General features: G+C 42.3%; 2 protein-coding genes across 4 annotated transcripts; both read left to right on the top strand.

The window, feature by feature from the left end:
• The first annotated feature begins 3,865 nt into the window (after nt 1–3,865).
• LOC133909647 (uncharacterized) lies at nt 3,866–11,025 on the top strand. 3 transcript variants are annotated; one of them, XM_062352191.1, is made up of 14 exons: nt 3,866–4,064; nt 5,345–5,596; nt 5,747–5,789; nt 6,513–6,539; nt 6,658–6,720; nt 7,089–7,279; nt 7,515–7,689; nt 7,767–7,886; nt 8,040–8,156; nt 8,745–8,765; nt 9,512–9,570; nt 9,883–9,973; nt 10,383–10,503; nt 10,693–11,025. In XM_062352191.1, exons 2-13 carry the CDS (start codon nt 5,358–5,360, stop codon nt 10,461–10,463), a joined length of 1,227 nt encoding a protein of 408 aa, XP_062208175.1. In that variant the 5' UTR covers nt 3,866–4,064; nt 5,345–5,357; the 3' UTR covers nt 10,464–10,503; nt 10,693–11,025. The 3 variants fall into 3 exon arrangements, with proteins under 3 accessions (XP_062208175.1, XP_062208167.1, XP_062208159.1); XM_062352175.1 differs by having other exon boundaries at nt 3,867–4,064; nt 6,622–6,720; XM_062352183.1 differs by lacking the exon at nt 6,513–6,539 and having other exon boundaries at nt 6,622–6,720.
• Nucleotides 11,026–11,994: 969 nt separating this feature from the next.
• Nucleotides 11,995–14,470, top strand: LOC133909639 (peroxiredoxin-2F, mitochondrial-like). Its single transcript, XM_062352165.1, has 5 exons — nt 11,995–12,225; nt 12,350–12,379; nt 13,193–13,351; nt 13,936–14,030; nt 14,238–14,470. Exons 1-5 carry the CDS (start codon nt 12,034–12,036, stop codon nt 14,341–14,343), a joined length of 582 nt encoding a protein of 193 aa, XP_062208149.1. The 5' UTR covers nt 11,995–12,033; the 3' UTR covers nt 14,344–14,470.
• The last annotated feature ends 334 nt before the right edge of the window (nt 14,471–14,804 follow it).

The raw sequence follows: 14,804 nt of genomic DNA, 5'->3' as shown, positions 1-14,804 counted from the left end.
GGAGGCTTTTAAGTGAGCATCGTAGCCATCTTACTCCTAAAATGTTGGAAGCTATGATGTGCAGCCAAAGTTTGCTTCATCACACTCTCAAAGGTAAACAAATGTGCATTTGCAATGTATTCTATTTCTAGTTTTCTACTAGATGATCTGTAGGTTGTAACTACTAATGTACATGAAACTTGATTGTAGATGAAGGCGATGGAAAATTCAATAACTTCTGGTCATTCCTTGAAGACATTGAAGAAGAAATGAAGGAAGAATCATGCATCACTACTATTGACTCTTATTAATGAACTTTATTGTGTAATTGTGTTGTTGAATAATCTTGTATTCCTGTATGTGATCATTGTTGAACTACATGAGATGCACTAAGTACTTGCTGGCTATATTATCGTTGTATGAACTATGTGAGATGTTATCACTATTGTTTATTCATGAGATACTTCGAACTTGATATTGTTATTGTTCTTGAATATTAACATTTGATAAGATTGTTGTATGTACATGTTGCTTTGTTGGCTATTGCTATGAAAAGATATTGTGTTGTACTGTATGTTAAAGCTTGATATTGTGTTGTACTGTTGGTTGTTGTTGTATGGCTGGTGGGCATACGGGTGTGCCCGCTGGCACGGCGGGCACCGGCTGCGTTTCCTGTCTGTGGCAGGTAGTGGGCGCGGCCACGGGTGCAGGATTTAACTCGCGGACGCGGTGCGTGTAGCCTCTGCGCGTGGACATTTTGCCTGTTGCCACCTTTAGTCCAGGGCTCCCATCCCGTCTCGTCACTGCAGTACGCTATCGCTTCGGCATCAGTTATCGAGCTAGGCTCACTCAGGCTTTACATGGAATGTGTGATGATTTATTTTTATTAAATTGAAGTGATCAAGATTCAAATTCGAGACCTCTGACTTTGATTCCATATTGAGCTATATTTACTAACTAACTCACCCAAAAGCCTAAACTAATAGGGAAAGACAAGCAATTCACTAATACTTCAACATCGGTGATCCCTCTCCCATTGCTCAGCCGATGCCCCGCCACCCTGGAACCTTGCTTCATCGTACACTGTGACCTCCACCATTTCTCTGGACCCCTCATCCACCTTCTCCATCAGATGCCACTGCCCTGCACCCACCTCCTCCACGTCGGGCGCTACCACCGACGGATCTGCACCCTCCACTAACCGATGACCCTGCCACCACCTCTTGAAGCCCCAACTGTCTGTGGGAACTCATCACTCGCCGTTGTGCCCTCTCAAGCCTGCGTCGCCCTCATCTAGATTCAATGTTGCCCACGCCATCGAAGCTCCAATCAACACCAGCTACGTTCATGGTTCAACTGCATTTCCTCGGAGGTAGCATGCAGAAGATGAGCTCTCGATCCTTCGTCACCATCGTCCCACGCCGTCACACTGTATCTACTTCACCTCGTCGAGCCCACTATCCATTGCCCTCTGAATCACCTGCTTCCTCTCGCAGCTAAGGCGCTTGTTATTGCTCCATCTCCTAGATCCAAAGAGGGACGCCACTACATCCTCAGCATTGTCGCCTCGTCTTTTAGCTCTTCTTGTGTTGGGCGCCTACGCGTCATGTAGCTGGCTACTGGGTTCCCGCTAGTGCTGCTACTCTAATTGGCGTCGGCCATGGTCCTCTGCTCCCTTACTACGCCATCAGACCCCTCCAATCACACTACCAATAACACTCACCAGCCAGATCTAGGGGGTTTCTTCATAAACTCACCGATCCACCACCGCTGCACCCCCCGCCAATGCTAAACTAGGTCCAAATTGATCCTTCTACATCCGAGCACCTTGCAGGGGCTTCCACTCCGCCCCTCTTCTCCTATGCAGACATCACCAGGCTTCCCTCGCACTCTCATATCGTCGTTGTGTCTCCTTGTAGCAAACATGATCCTTTTAAGGCATGTATGCAATTTAGGTGATTAATGATAACACAGTCAATGGGACTAACATATTTGTTAAGTATATATTTCAGTAGGTCTCATGGATGCAATGCACGAAGAAGCCACCGAAGTCGAACTTAAGAAAGTTTGAATTGGACGAGTTTAGAAAAAGTTGTTAACACTGGATGGTTCGGTGCTCTGAAAGTTATACACACCGAAGTATTTTTTAGCTTAGAGGAGAAAATAAAGACTACATCGGATGGTCCGGTGCTTAGCAAGATATTCACATCGGAGCATTTTTCAGGAGGAATATTTTGGTGCAGAAGATTTGTACACACTAGATGGTCCAGTGCTCAGAGAGGATATACATACTGTAGCATTTTCCAAGAGGGATATTTTGGTGTAGAAAAGGTTTGAACACTGGATGGTCCAACGATGAAGAGGAGTGTACACTGAAGGCTTCATCGGAGCATTTTACAGAAGGTTTTCAATGAAGAGAGGAGTTGTACACACCAGATGGTCCGGTGAACAAAAGATTATACACACTGGACAAATAAATAGTGAGATGTGGCTCGATCAGCTTAAGACTACACACCAGATAGTCTAGTGATGGAGTTCAAGATTACACTAGAACATTCGGTGTTCACAATGAGTTTGAGTGCGGGTCCAACTGCTAGTTTCTACTGATATACACACTGGATGGTCTGGTGTTTGTACTACTTTTAGCGTCGGATCATCTGGTGTACACAGTCTTTTATGACCGTTGGAGCAACGACTAGTACGCGAGTTTGAGGCTACAAATACCCTCTACTTGGTCATAAGTGTGTTGGAGTCCAGTGGAGCTCATAGATACTTGAAAAAACATCCAAACTACCAAAATGCTAAAAGTGATCATCCAATGTAATTAAGCACATGATTATAAAGTAATTAGTGCTAATAGGTCTAGATAGAATTGTTGCTACGTGTTGCTACCTAGAGAGAGGATCAATAAGTGATCCTACATTGTATCAAGTAGTACGCCAGTACCTTAAAGTCTTTGTGACTTGCCGGCACCATGAGCCTTAGTGGCTCATACTTGTTAACCCTACGACTTGGTGTGGAGCGGTGACCCGAAGCTTATATGAGGATACAAGACCCTTATCTTGGTGGCTTAGGCTCCGAAGTGAAGACGACGATAAATGACCGGAAGAGAGACTTGTGGTGAGACCTTACCTTAGTGGCTCAACCTACTTGATGCCTAAGTGGCTCAAGCGCTAAGACCGAGTGTCGTCCAGAAGCTATAGTCTATGTGGCTGCTCCAACTGGGGCTGGTGATGGGGTGCGTGTAGGACCCCTGGGACCACAACACCATCTTGTTGGTGTGCCGCCACTGGCACCACATCGACACGCTCAGTCGCAAGTACGCCACGGTCGTCATGGCACACCCCATCCACACACAGCCCTTGCCCCAGCTCCGCGCCCCACCTCCATCCAGCCTGCTAGCCTTGCCGTCTCTAGCACTGCGCCTCTGTCGCCTCCAGCTCTAAATTTGCCACTACCGTCACAACCATACAGTGGGTAAACAGGTATACCGGAATACAAAGGGTTTGAGAACCACTCTTTGTCAGTGAGCATACGCAGATATACACACAGGTGAGTAAAAATGGATAAATACGAGTACATGTAACACCACCCGTACCACTGTACCTATTGCCACCGTAAATTATCACTCACTTTACAAATTTTATTTAGACGTGCTTTTTAACCGCGCCGGCTCGTGATCGGGCTGGGGTCGAGAGGCGTGCGCGCCTGGACCACCGATCTGCTCCGCCTCTGCTCCCATCGGGAAAAGACACGGGACCACGCGCGGTCAGCCGGCCCAGATTACGTGCCCCGCACGTGGCCTAGGGCGCTAGAGCGAGCACCCGTCAGGGAGCGCGCCGAGCGGGCAGGGGAAGCCACGTGGCGCAACCTGCCAAAACCGAAGGGGCTCGCGAGCGAAGCCAAGAGCGGCAGCGAGGCGAGGCGAGCGGCGGGCAATAAAGATCGGCCGGCCTCCCCCTCTCGGCTTCGATTCCGCCCTTCCCACAAGTCCATCCCTCTCCCCAGCTCCCTCCCACTCCCTCCCTCTGAGAAGGAAAGCTGCTCTGGCACGAGCTCCTCCCCTGCTCCGCCTTCCCGTCCCGGTAAGTGACGCCTCCTTCCCCTTCTGGTTCGTTTCTTTTCGTCTGCCAAAAGGCTATCTCTTTCGTCGGTCTGCCGGCGAGATCGATTGGTCGCGTCCTATCGATAAAGATTCATTGGTCGCGTTGGAGCCCTGGTTTTGATTTGATTTGATCCTTTTCGCTCGCCGCCGGTGTGTGATCCTTGCGCTTTCGATACCACCGCATTGGGCTCTTTTCTGGCCGTGTTCTCCGCAGTGACGCATTGCCAGTTTGCCACTAGTCTGCCCCGGTTACGAGCGATTAGGTGCGTTCAGTTTGATCTTTCCTTCTTTTCCTCTTGTTTAAGAAGGATGCCATCAGGCTATTCTGTGCGGTTTGTTCAATCCACTCAAATCTGGGACGACGCGAGCTGTGAATTATCTTTAACGTGTTTCAACAATCCAGTCGGTTGATGTATGCTCCTCGTTCCTTTGTTCCCGGGAGGATACGTGGTTTTGAGTTGTTGTGTTTCTTGACGCAATTACCGGACTCAGCGGATCATTGCCATGCCTAAGTGGGTGCAACCTTGGCGGATAGGTAAAGGGTAGATTGAAGGCAAGGCTTCAACTGCAAAGAGAGGAGGGAAGACAAAAGAAGTTTGCATTTGTCCATGACGTTTAGCTGTTTGTGTGGGTGCTTCATGTGGAAAGAAAAGAATAGAATAGTGCAGGACCTCTAGGCTTCTTGATGTCTCTATCGATAATATTTCCACGATTTGAATTCAAAATTTACACTGTGTTGGTCCATCCTTGCAGAAGCTGGATGTAATTTATTGAGATGGATTCTCATTTACCCCCTTAGTCATGTTCTCTCTCTTCTCTCTGTGTTTGCAAGTGAATTGTGGAGAGAGCTAGATCTTTCTTTTTTTCCCCAGAACACACGAGAAATCGTGCGTGGGATATTCTATTTTGGTCCCATTCATTATTCCGTTTGGTTGAGCATGGTTGTCTGTAATTTATGCTACATTTGTTCCCTTTCAAAAGGTTGAATTGAAACGGTTTGTTTGTTCCATCGTTTGAGTCAAAAGACGGAAAAAAGGTAAATCAATTTTGCTATAGGCGTTTCGAGTAGAAAAAAAAATCTTTACAAAGAGAAATATGGCAATACTTCAGAACAGAAACAAAATATGCTAGATTGAGGCTGTAAAGATCTGGTTATCCTACCTTACTAAAATAAAGGCAATTAGTTTAATGCTAGCATAATGATCAAATTGTCGATACAACTTTTCACAATCCAACAATCTTCTGTAATATGTGCCTCAGGTCTGGAGCGCAGATGGGTACCTTTGGAAGAACACCACCTCCGAGCTGCTCTTCTTCCCGGCACTGTGCAGAATGGGCTCGGGTCTACCTGAAGTACTGCTTGTGCAGCCAGAAGGACGGTGCTGCCCTGACACTTGGGTTGATCAGTGTCATTAGCTGGGGCGTCGCCGAGGTGCCACAGATAATAACAAATTACAGACAAAAGTCAACAGAAGGGCTCTCTATTGCTTTTCTAATGACCTGGATAGTTGGGTATGCTGTTTCATATGTCTTCTACTCCTTGCATGTGATTAGTTTATTTCTCATGTCTTGTGTTCCATATCACAATAATTGTACTTCCACATTGATGTTATGCGCGATACCCTGTCTAATTTTCCATATTATTCTTCTATAATTATGCAGGGATTTGTTTAACCTTGTCGGTTGCTTCCTGGAACCTGCTACTGTAAGATCCATTGTACTTTTTCGGAGTCATCTTTAATAGTAACTTGACATGTTGATATTGTAGGACATTAATAGTTTTGTCTCTTATTGAATACCAACTTCTCATTGAAAATAATAACAATTATTTTGGATAGGGTAATGAGGTGTTATTATTCCTAAATATGATCAATCCACTCATTTGTGCCAGCCTGCACTATTCCCTGAAGGCTTGAACCAGCATAATTAAGTTGTATAGTACATTTGCAGTTATATGTAAACCAGCACATTTTTGCCTATGGAATATGAACGTTTAGACAAGGGTTCCAATTCTAGGTCTAAAAAAGACTAGTTCCGAACAGTGTTATATGGACACACGTGTCCAATTTTTTTTGCCGAATTGGACATCTTGAATCCCAGTCGGATTCCGACCCCCGTGTCAGATTCCGAGTTTTATTTCGTGTGTCCAAATTTTATTTGCCGAATCAGACACCCGAATCCGAGTCGGACCGACACCCATGTCCGTGTCTAGGTGACATTGGTTCCGAATAGATCTACTGTAACCTTTGTAATGATATGGCATGTACAGCAGATCACTCTGATGATGCTTGCAAATAAGTTGCTCAATTATGCATTAAAACATTAATCTTTTCCCTGTTTAACAAGATGAAATTTATTCGTGAGATAACATAAGAACTTTTTTCTGAAAGATGTGTCAAATTATATTTTCATTTTGTTTATATTGCAGCTGCCGACACAGTTTTACATGGCATTGGTAAGGCATAATACCAAGTTTCTGGACTTATGTTATTCCGATTCCTGCAGCAGAATGATTGTACTTACCTTTTGCAATGTAGCTATATACCTTCACAACTCTGATTCTCACTGCACAGACGATATACTATAGCCACATTTACCACCGTCTTAAAGCAAAGAAATCCAGGGCAACTAGCAAGGTGACTACTTCAAATCTTGCAGATAATCATGTTTGCATCCATTTTTGCATGAATCATTTTTGCTGAATATTAGGAAACTGATGCGACACTCTGTTAACAATTGACTATATATATATATATATATATCTTGTATATATATATATATATATATATATATATATCTTGTATATCTTGCACTTCTGGATTCATGCATTCTCACCCCATATCTTAGTAGTTTAGTGTTCTTTGTGTGCTGCCAGTCCGTGATATGACATGTGAAGACTTATTTAGTTTTAGTCCAGATTCACTTGATATTGTCACGGACTTTTAACTTCTACTATCTTCTAAATAAATTGTTCTCTATTTTGGGGGACACCTACAATTTTCAGCCTCAGAAGCATCAGCGTGGGGATGCTTCATTGCGCGAAAAGCTTTTGGGCGCCAAGGATGGTGGGGCATCCAGAAACAATAACCAGTCAGATGCTTTAGTTCCTATTCCAAGCTCACCTATTCCTGTTAATATGAAAATTTCCGAACAATACCATGCTCCAAGCAGCCCCAGCACAGACTACTACTATGTGTAATGTTCTTGAGCTCCTTAATGTTTCCCTGTATTTCTGTTTGGACAAAATCAAAATGTTATATTTTCTTTATTTGTATGGTATTGATTGCTCAATGAAGTATGCTCTTACATTGCTATTAATAGTAACTGCTGGATGGTGCTGTCTTTGCCAACTAGGCAATACGCTAACAGATTCAAGTTCAGGAGCACTGTAAAAGTTCAGGATCGTTTAACTTTCTAGTTGATTTTACAGGTCAGCAAGATCTCTATCAAGGAGTCCAGTGCCAATTGCAGGTACATGGTTGGGCAATAATCGTCAGTCATCAAGGTCTCCTCCACAAACGAATAACCAAAGGGAATCTTTAATTGGTGAAATTGCTTCAGCACAATCTGCACCACCTACTGTAACAAAAAATGCCCTCTCAGTGGTAAGTTATCCTGCAATCAACTTGTTAGTTTATTTCCTTAGGTTGGAACTACAAAAGAGTTTATCAATGTAATTCAGGCACCATGGATGGGTCTTCTGTTGGGCACGTGTCTCTTGCACTTTTTGGTTGAAAACACACATAGGGAAGTGCCAAGTGGAACTGTCATACCAGTCCGAAGAAGGCTTTTACTGTTTGTGGTAAGCAGATATTTACTCTCCAGTTTCAGGCCTGTGGGCTGCAACAGAGTCTGGTTTACAGAGCAGTTTGCATGAACTAAATTAACTAGTTTGAATTTCTTGTAATTTCAATGGTGATTAGCACATCCTAATTAATTTTTTCTTGCATCATAGGATGACCATGGACATTCTTCTCTCAGCCATGGCATTGGAAATGAAATTGGAAGCTTTCTTGGTTGGGCAATGGCAATAATCTATATGGGCGGACGGCTTCCCCAGATTTTTTTGAATGTGAGACTTGCAAACAATTGAAGATTTACTTTTCCTATTAGTATAATTCTGCTTACGGGAAAGACATATTTTCAAACTCCCTCTGGTCATAAAAACATGACGTTTTGGATAAGGTTGGGTCAAGCTTTTAAAACTTTGACTAACAATGGCTTTCAAAATATTCAGTTTGGAAACATCAAAATCATGTGTAGATTTGTCTTGATAAATGATTTTATAATATCACAAATTTATTGGACTTTATAAACATATCCCAAAGGAAAGTAATGGTCAAAACTATACATTGGCGACCGTGTCTTATCTAGAACATCATGTATTTGTGACCGTATGGAGTACTACATTACCAGGATGGCTGTGCCACATAGTGACCTTAACTTTATTACTTTTTTGTGGGATGAGCGATGGAAAGTACCTGTATCAGGAAATCGTAGTCATTCATTCACTCACTCATATTCCTATTATGCATCTGCTTAATTAAAATGTTTTCTGTTACTAATATATAGTTGTTGTAGTTGAACTTAAGAAAATCTCTTCATGAATAATAGCACAATGCTTCATAGCATGTTCTGACCTTTCTTTACTACCCTGCAGATGCAAAGAGGCCATGCTGAGGCAAGTTTACCTTCATCTCCATGGATATTCTCCAATCTATTGCTATTGCAGAAGTCACCTCCACTTTTTCTTATGCTGTTTGTAATTTTGCACTTTTTAATAAATAAATAAATGTTCATACAACAATAAATAGGCAGTTTTCTTCTAAAAGGTTTCAGTAACACTACACATGCCATAGAGATCATAAAAAACTATACAAATTCATCCGGATAGAGTTTGGTGAAAAAGTGGCCAGCAAAGAAAATTAGTCTTACTACGAATAGTTAGCTCAAGGCCTTTTAGCATTTGGGTTGTAGTTCATCTACTATTTTGTTTTACAGAATATTGTGTGTTTGTAATGAAAATGTGAAGAACCATTGGTTTAGTGGTCTAGTTATTAACAATCCAATATAATCCTAGAAGGGAAAAAATGTTTAGTACTTCTGGTTGATATTAATTCATTCTCTTAAAAATTGAGTCGAGATGATAAGTCTCTTGCACAACATTTTTCTGCATCTCACATATGGATGTTGGGCAGAAGACAGCCCTCCCGTCCTATTTTTTATGAGTGAACAGTCCTAAATTCCTAATAACTACCTACTCTGTGCACCTTGCTACTCAAATTCAGGAGCCAAATTTTGAACAATTTATTTCTGTAAGAATGTAAAATTATGTAACTTTTATCCAATTGTTACCTGGTATTGTAGGTCGTTTGGAATGATTTTTTCTTATGATTGTTAATTAATTTGACTTGTAATTTGATTCAGGGGCTCAATCCATTAATGTTTTCCTTCGCGTTAGTCGGAAATTCGACATACGTAGGAAGGTAACCCATGTACCCAACTTTCTTAAATTTCTTCTTTTTCAGTAGTATCTGCTTTCTAGCCAAGCTACATGGCGGAGTTTCTCCAGAATAATCTTCGTAACTTAGCTGCATGTGTTATATAATAAATTGCCATTCAGCCAAAGTGGTTGTGAGACATTAGCCTTCTTACTGTTGTATGTAGTCTGCAAAAGTTGTCACTGCCCTTTTGGAGTTCAATCTTGAGAAAATGAGCGCATCATCTTCTCTTCTGTTGTGATCTTGAAACCTAGTGGCATGTTTTATTGTTCTCACATTCGTTCTTTTCCAATGCAGTATACTTGTAAATAGCTTGGACTGGTCAAAACTTAGACCAAATCTCCCATGGCTCGTAGATGCTGGAGGATGTGTTTTGCTGGATTCTTTTGTATCCTTTGCACCTTTTCTACTTTGAGCATAATGGGTTTGGTTTCTACTTTCTATTCTTAGTTTGAGTAAAAATATAACAAAATGTTTGAGGAGGATGTGACTCAGAAGATGACTGGCCCTTTGGTGAGTATATAATAGCTAATCCTTGATACTTGACAAAAGATTAGTAAACACATGATAATCCAAGAACCGAATGTTTTGGTAGAGGCAATAGACTGTCATTTTCATCTCTTTTCTGTTCAAGAAAACAGACACCTCGGCATGCATACGTGAAACACATTTGCAATTTTGCATGAATTAATCGAATAAATATGTTGGTTTTCGTGCACCGTGAACCTGTGCTCTTCTGTATTAAATATTTGGAACAATTGTACCATAGGAAAGAGCCCCTTAACCATCTTGCGTAGATTATTCTTCAGTTTCTTTATTTTCATTATCGGAAGCAAAGTGAGCCTGCAGATGAGCACGACAATGCAGATAAAGCTTAACTGACAGCAGGAGAGAAATCCCTTCGTTGAACCGTTCGTTGTAAGTTTCTTAAACAGAATATTAGGGATTCTGACTTGGAGATAAGAACTCAAACTTGAGTTAAAATGGCTAGTCTGAAACTCAACTAGTAGGGGCCTAGTAGAGTCTAAATCTTCAGTGTCAAACTTCTGTACGGAGATAGAATATGCATATTCAACAAATCATTTTATTGCATCTCTGTATTTTCAGACCTGAAGCTGAAGGTACCTTACACCGGGCCCTGGGTTTCTGAGATGTGCTAGCATTCGTTGTTGCCTGGAAGACCGTCACCCAGGACAGTTCTGGAGCGTTTATTCATACATTGCTGCGTGAGGGTGGCGCACGACGTCATATGGAAATGCTTCTGGCATTTGTTTCGTAGTATCGGAATGTCTAGTATTATATCGAATGTCGACTGGCTTTACTTGTTTTCTGTTCTTTTTTTTCTAGTTTCTGTTCACTGAAAACTTGCACGAGCAATGCAAATTCGAGACGGTATCATCGGATAACAATGTGCTGATTCTCATTTTGAATTGTTGATCATTTGGCTTGGCTCCTTTTGACCCTTTAAAGAGGCTCCTCTTGACTCCTGCCAAACTATGTTTTTGCAGGCTGTAGTCGTCTACATCTACGCTTTATTCCTCTCTCCTCTCTGTAGGCAAGTGAACTGACGACTCGTGGGTAAAATGTTTAAATGTGTTGTGCCTATTGAATTGATCTGAGGTACGACACTATAGACACAGCTCAGTCACGGTTCGAGCCGAGACAGGTCGGCACGGCACGAGGCTATGGGCCGTGTTTGGGCTGAGCGCGCGGCACAGCGTGCTGGCGCGGGCACGATCCGGTTGAGTCAGGTCAGCACGGGCACGACCCAGCTAGGCACAATCCGGTCTGGTATGTATGGGTCCGGTTATTTTCTGTTTTCTATATTTTTAATTTTGTAGCTATTTTAACCTATTTTCTATATTTTTATCTATTTTTATATATATTTTAATTTTGTTACTATTTTGTCGCCTGTGCCTGTTGTGCTCGCCGTTCGACCAGGTCGCAATTGTTTCTGAGCCGGTATGACACGGCCCGTTATAGTAGTCAGACCGTTCGCGTACCGGAGCCAGACCATGCCAAGTCGGGCCTGTGCTGGACCGGCCCGAGTGATTCATTTGACCATCTCTGCTCGTGAGTCAGTCGCCAAATTTTGTTAGACATATATTTGTCCAATAAAAATGAACCTGACATGGTTAGATACTATCGAATAACTAGCTAATCTTTAATATATTATTTATTATTAGGATGATATATAAAACATGAATTCATGTATCATCGATACAATTATTCAATTGCAAATCGTGGAATTAAAAAAAGTGGGTTTGGACAGGCTAAATTTTGCACAGGCCGAGCCCAAAAAATAACCTCTTTTCAATGGCGAGCCCAAGACCAATCCGATCCAACGGGCAGGCTCTCAGCACCTCCCATCTTCTAGCAGTTGAGACTTGAGACTGTTGACTCTTGAGAGAGTGCGAGAGAGAGAGGGGGGGGGGGGGGAAGGAATCCATGGCGTCGGCGCTGGCGAGGAGGGTGGGGGGCTCCGGTGCGGCGGCCCTGTGGCGTGCGGCGAGGGGTTTTGCGTCGGTGGGGTCGGACATCGTCTCATCGGCGCCCGGCGTGTCGCTGCAGAAGGCGCGGTCCTGGGACGAGGGCGTCGCCACCAAGTTCTCCGCCACCCCCCTCAAGGACATCTTCTACGTACGCCGATCCTCCCGCGGTCCCGCCCATGTCTTCTGTATACTCCGTATCCAGCACTGCCGCCTCGTCCTTGTGTATTGTGCGCTGACCCGGAATTCTTGGTGTGTTTTCCTTGCTTTTGCAGGGGAAGAAGGTGGTCATCTTCGGCTTGCCTGTGAGCTCTCCTCTCCCCTTTTCTATCCACTTTCTTTGCTGTTGTTGTTGCTGCTGCTGTTCATATATTTTACCGTTCTCGGCTTCTCAGATGAGGCCTTTATATATTTAGCTGTGGATAACTGGATTTGTTGCGTTAGGTGTACTAATCATGGATTTTCATTTGGGGATTAGGGGTTCGTTCTAGGCGCTATGATTCATAACTAGTCGAATGAGGCATGGAAAATTGGCGATATTATTCTATTTGTAGGACACTGGTTGGTATTGAACTCAGTTAATTTGATTGTTCAAGCACTTCAAGGTCGGGGAACTAGCGTAGGAGTTGGGAAGTTTGATCGTTTAGTGGCCACTGTGAAATCTGAAATGGTTCTTATATTATTTGTGCTTTGGAGGAGAGTATACCGGATTGTTGTTCTACAAAAAGGGGGAAGTTGTTCTCTGGTGCCCACGATTATTTATCCGTCTCATCTGCAAGGGCAGTAAGGTGCCACAGGTACGAGTACTCGGGGATAATCTAATAAGAGCACGGAATCCATGTGTTATATTCTATAGCCGCCAGAACTCATTATGAAATATCTATTGATTGTATCCTTCTTTAAAAGCTTCTTGGCATTGCTGTTAATATTCCTTGGTAACCCCTGACACAATCCATTGGAATTGCAAATTTCCACCGGTGATATTGTTTTTTTTTGGGTCTGCTTTTTCCATTTTTATGTTCAGAAAGGCATATATTTTCTGCTTAGTTCCATACCAGTATCACTCTGAATGATCTATTGATTGTATGAGTTGGCAACTATTTTTTCACTTTATTCAGGGTGCATATACAGGAGTTTGTTCACAAACGCATGTTCCCAGTTACAAGAACAACATTGATAAGTTGAAAGCAAAAGGGATTGACTCTGTTATCTGTGTCTCTGTGAATGATCCGTATGTTCTTAATGGATGGGCAGAAAAGCTAGAGGCTAAAGATGCAGTAAGTGACTACTCCTTAATCTGTATGTGGTTACTATTTCAATAGATAACGAGAATTGTAAAGTGTAATGTATGTATCCAACTATTGTGCTATTATCCATGAGATAGGACTATCTGCCTTTTGCCTTCAAGTGGTGGTACCTGTTTGGTCTTTTCTCAATGACGCAAATGTTCATCATCGTTATATGCCCTCCCACCTACCTCAGTAATCGTTATGATGGATCATTATCCCATACAGAATAAACATGTGATGTTTTCCTTGTTTTCCTGCCTAATATGCCAATTCCTAAATTACCGAGACTCTGTGAGTGTGGTGCTTTTTAGAACTTATGCTGTATTTCTTCATCTTGGTGTATAAAACTACCAACTGCAAATTTATTTCACATTTCTTATGAAGTTCACCTGAATTTCTCTGTATTGATTGTGCTGAATAATTTCAGATTAGATTTAAAATTAGGTCCAGAAACATGGTTCGGGTGTATCATTTAGGAGCTTATTGCATCTAAACATTTGTGATTGTGAATTTGGTCAGATACTTGTTATTTATATTAACCTTTCTCGAGATCATGTGCGTATTCATACCAGATTGAGTTCTACGGTGACTTTGATGGGAGTTTCCACAAAAGCTTGGATTTGGGGATAGACCTCTCTGCTGCTTTGCTTGGCCGCCGCTCCCACAGGTAAATGGATTCTACTTTGGTCAACTCTTTACCGTCCTTAAAACTGCTTCCTTTATATTACAATTGATCATAAGGCATGATATTGTTTAGTTTAGGTTACTTATTACACTGCCTGACTATAAGCTTAGTGTGAAATACAGTTTGATGTTTGATAACTGATTTAGAGTTCTTTTCTGTGTTCTGTTCAAATCTTGACGCCATTTTTAGGTGGTCGGCCTTTGTTGACAATGGTAGGATCAAGGCTTTCAATGTTGAGAAAGCCCCTTCGGAGTTCAATGTTTCTAGTGCCGAGGTGATCTTGGATCAGATCTGAGCTTATCAATAAACTTGGGATGTCTTCCGTTTGCTTACGCAGCATACATGCTTTGCTGTAGCGAATAAATTAAATCTCTTTTGCTTGTGTAAAGATGCTTTTAAATTAATATGCTACTTCCACACTATGGAATCCAGAGTATTATGAGATTGTTTAACTGGAACGAATCGAGATGATCAGTTTACCCGACATTTATGTTTCTAATAGCTTGAATTCGAACAATCTAACTAGATTACAATACTACTGGAGTCATCCCAATATCTAGATTACCAGACGGTTACTGGATAGTCTGAACTGGATCGTCAAGAACCTGCCTTTCTGGAGTATTGCGTTTGAAATTGGGTTTTGGAATGTTGAAAAGAGCAGTTCACGGGACATTTGATTATGCCATTTCCATGTTTAAACATTGTACGTATCTCAATGACTTCCCGTCTTCGGCTCACATTTGAAACTAGGGAACG

The sequence above is a fragment of the Phragmites australis genome, chromosome 1 (assembly GCF_958298935.1).
Source record: "Phragmites australis chromosome 1, lpPhrAust1.1, whole genome shotgun sequence".
Classification (NCBI taxonomy): Eukaryota; Viridiplantae; Streptophyta; class Magnoliopsida; order Poales; family Poaceae; genus Phragmites; species Phragmites australis.
Note: the sequence above shows the minus strand (reverse complement) of the source record. Positions and strands in the feature narration are given on the sequence as shown.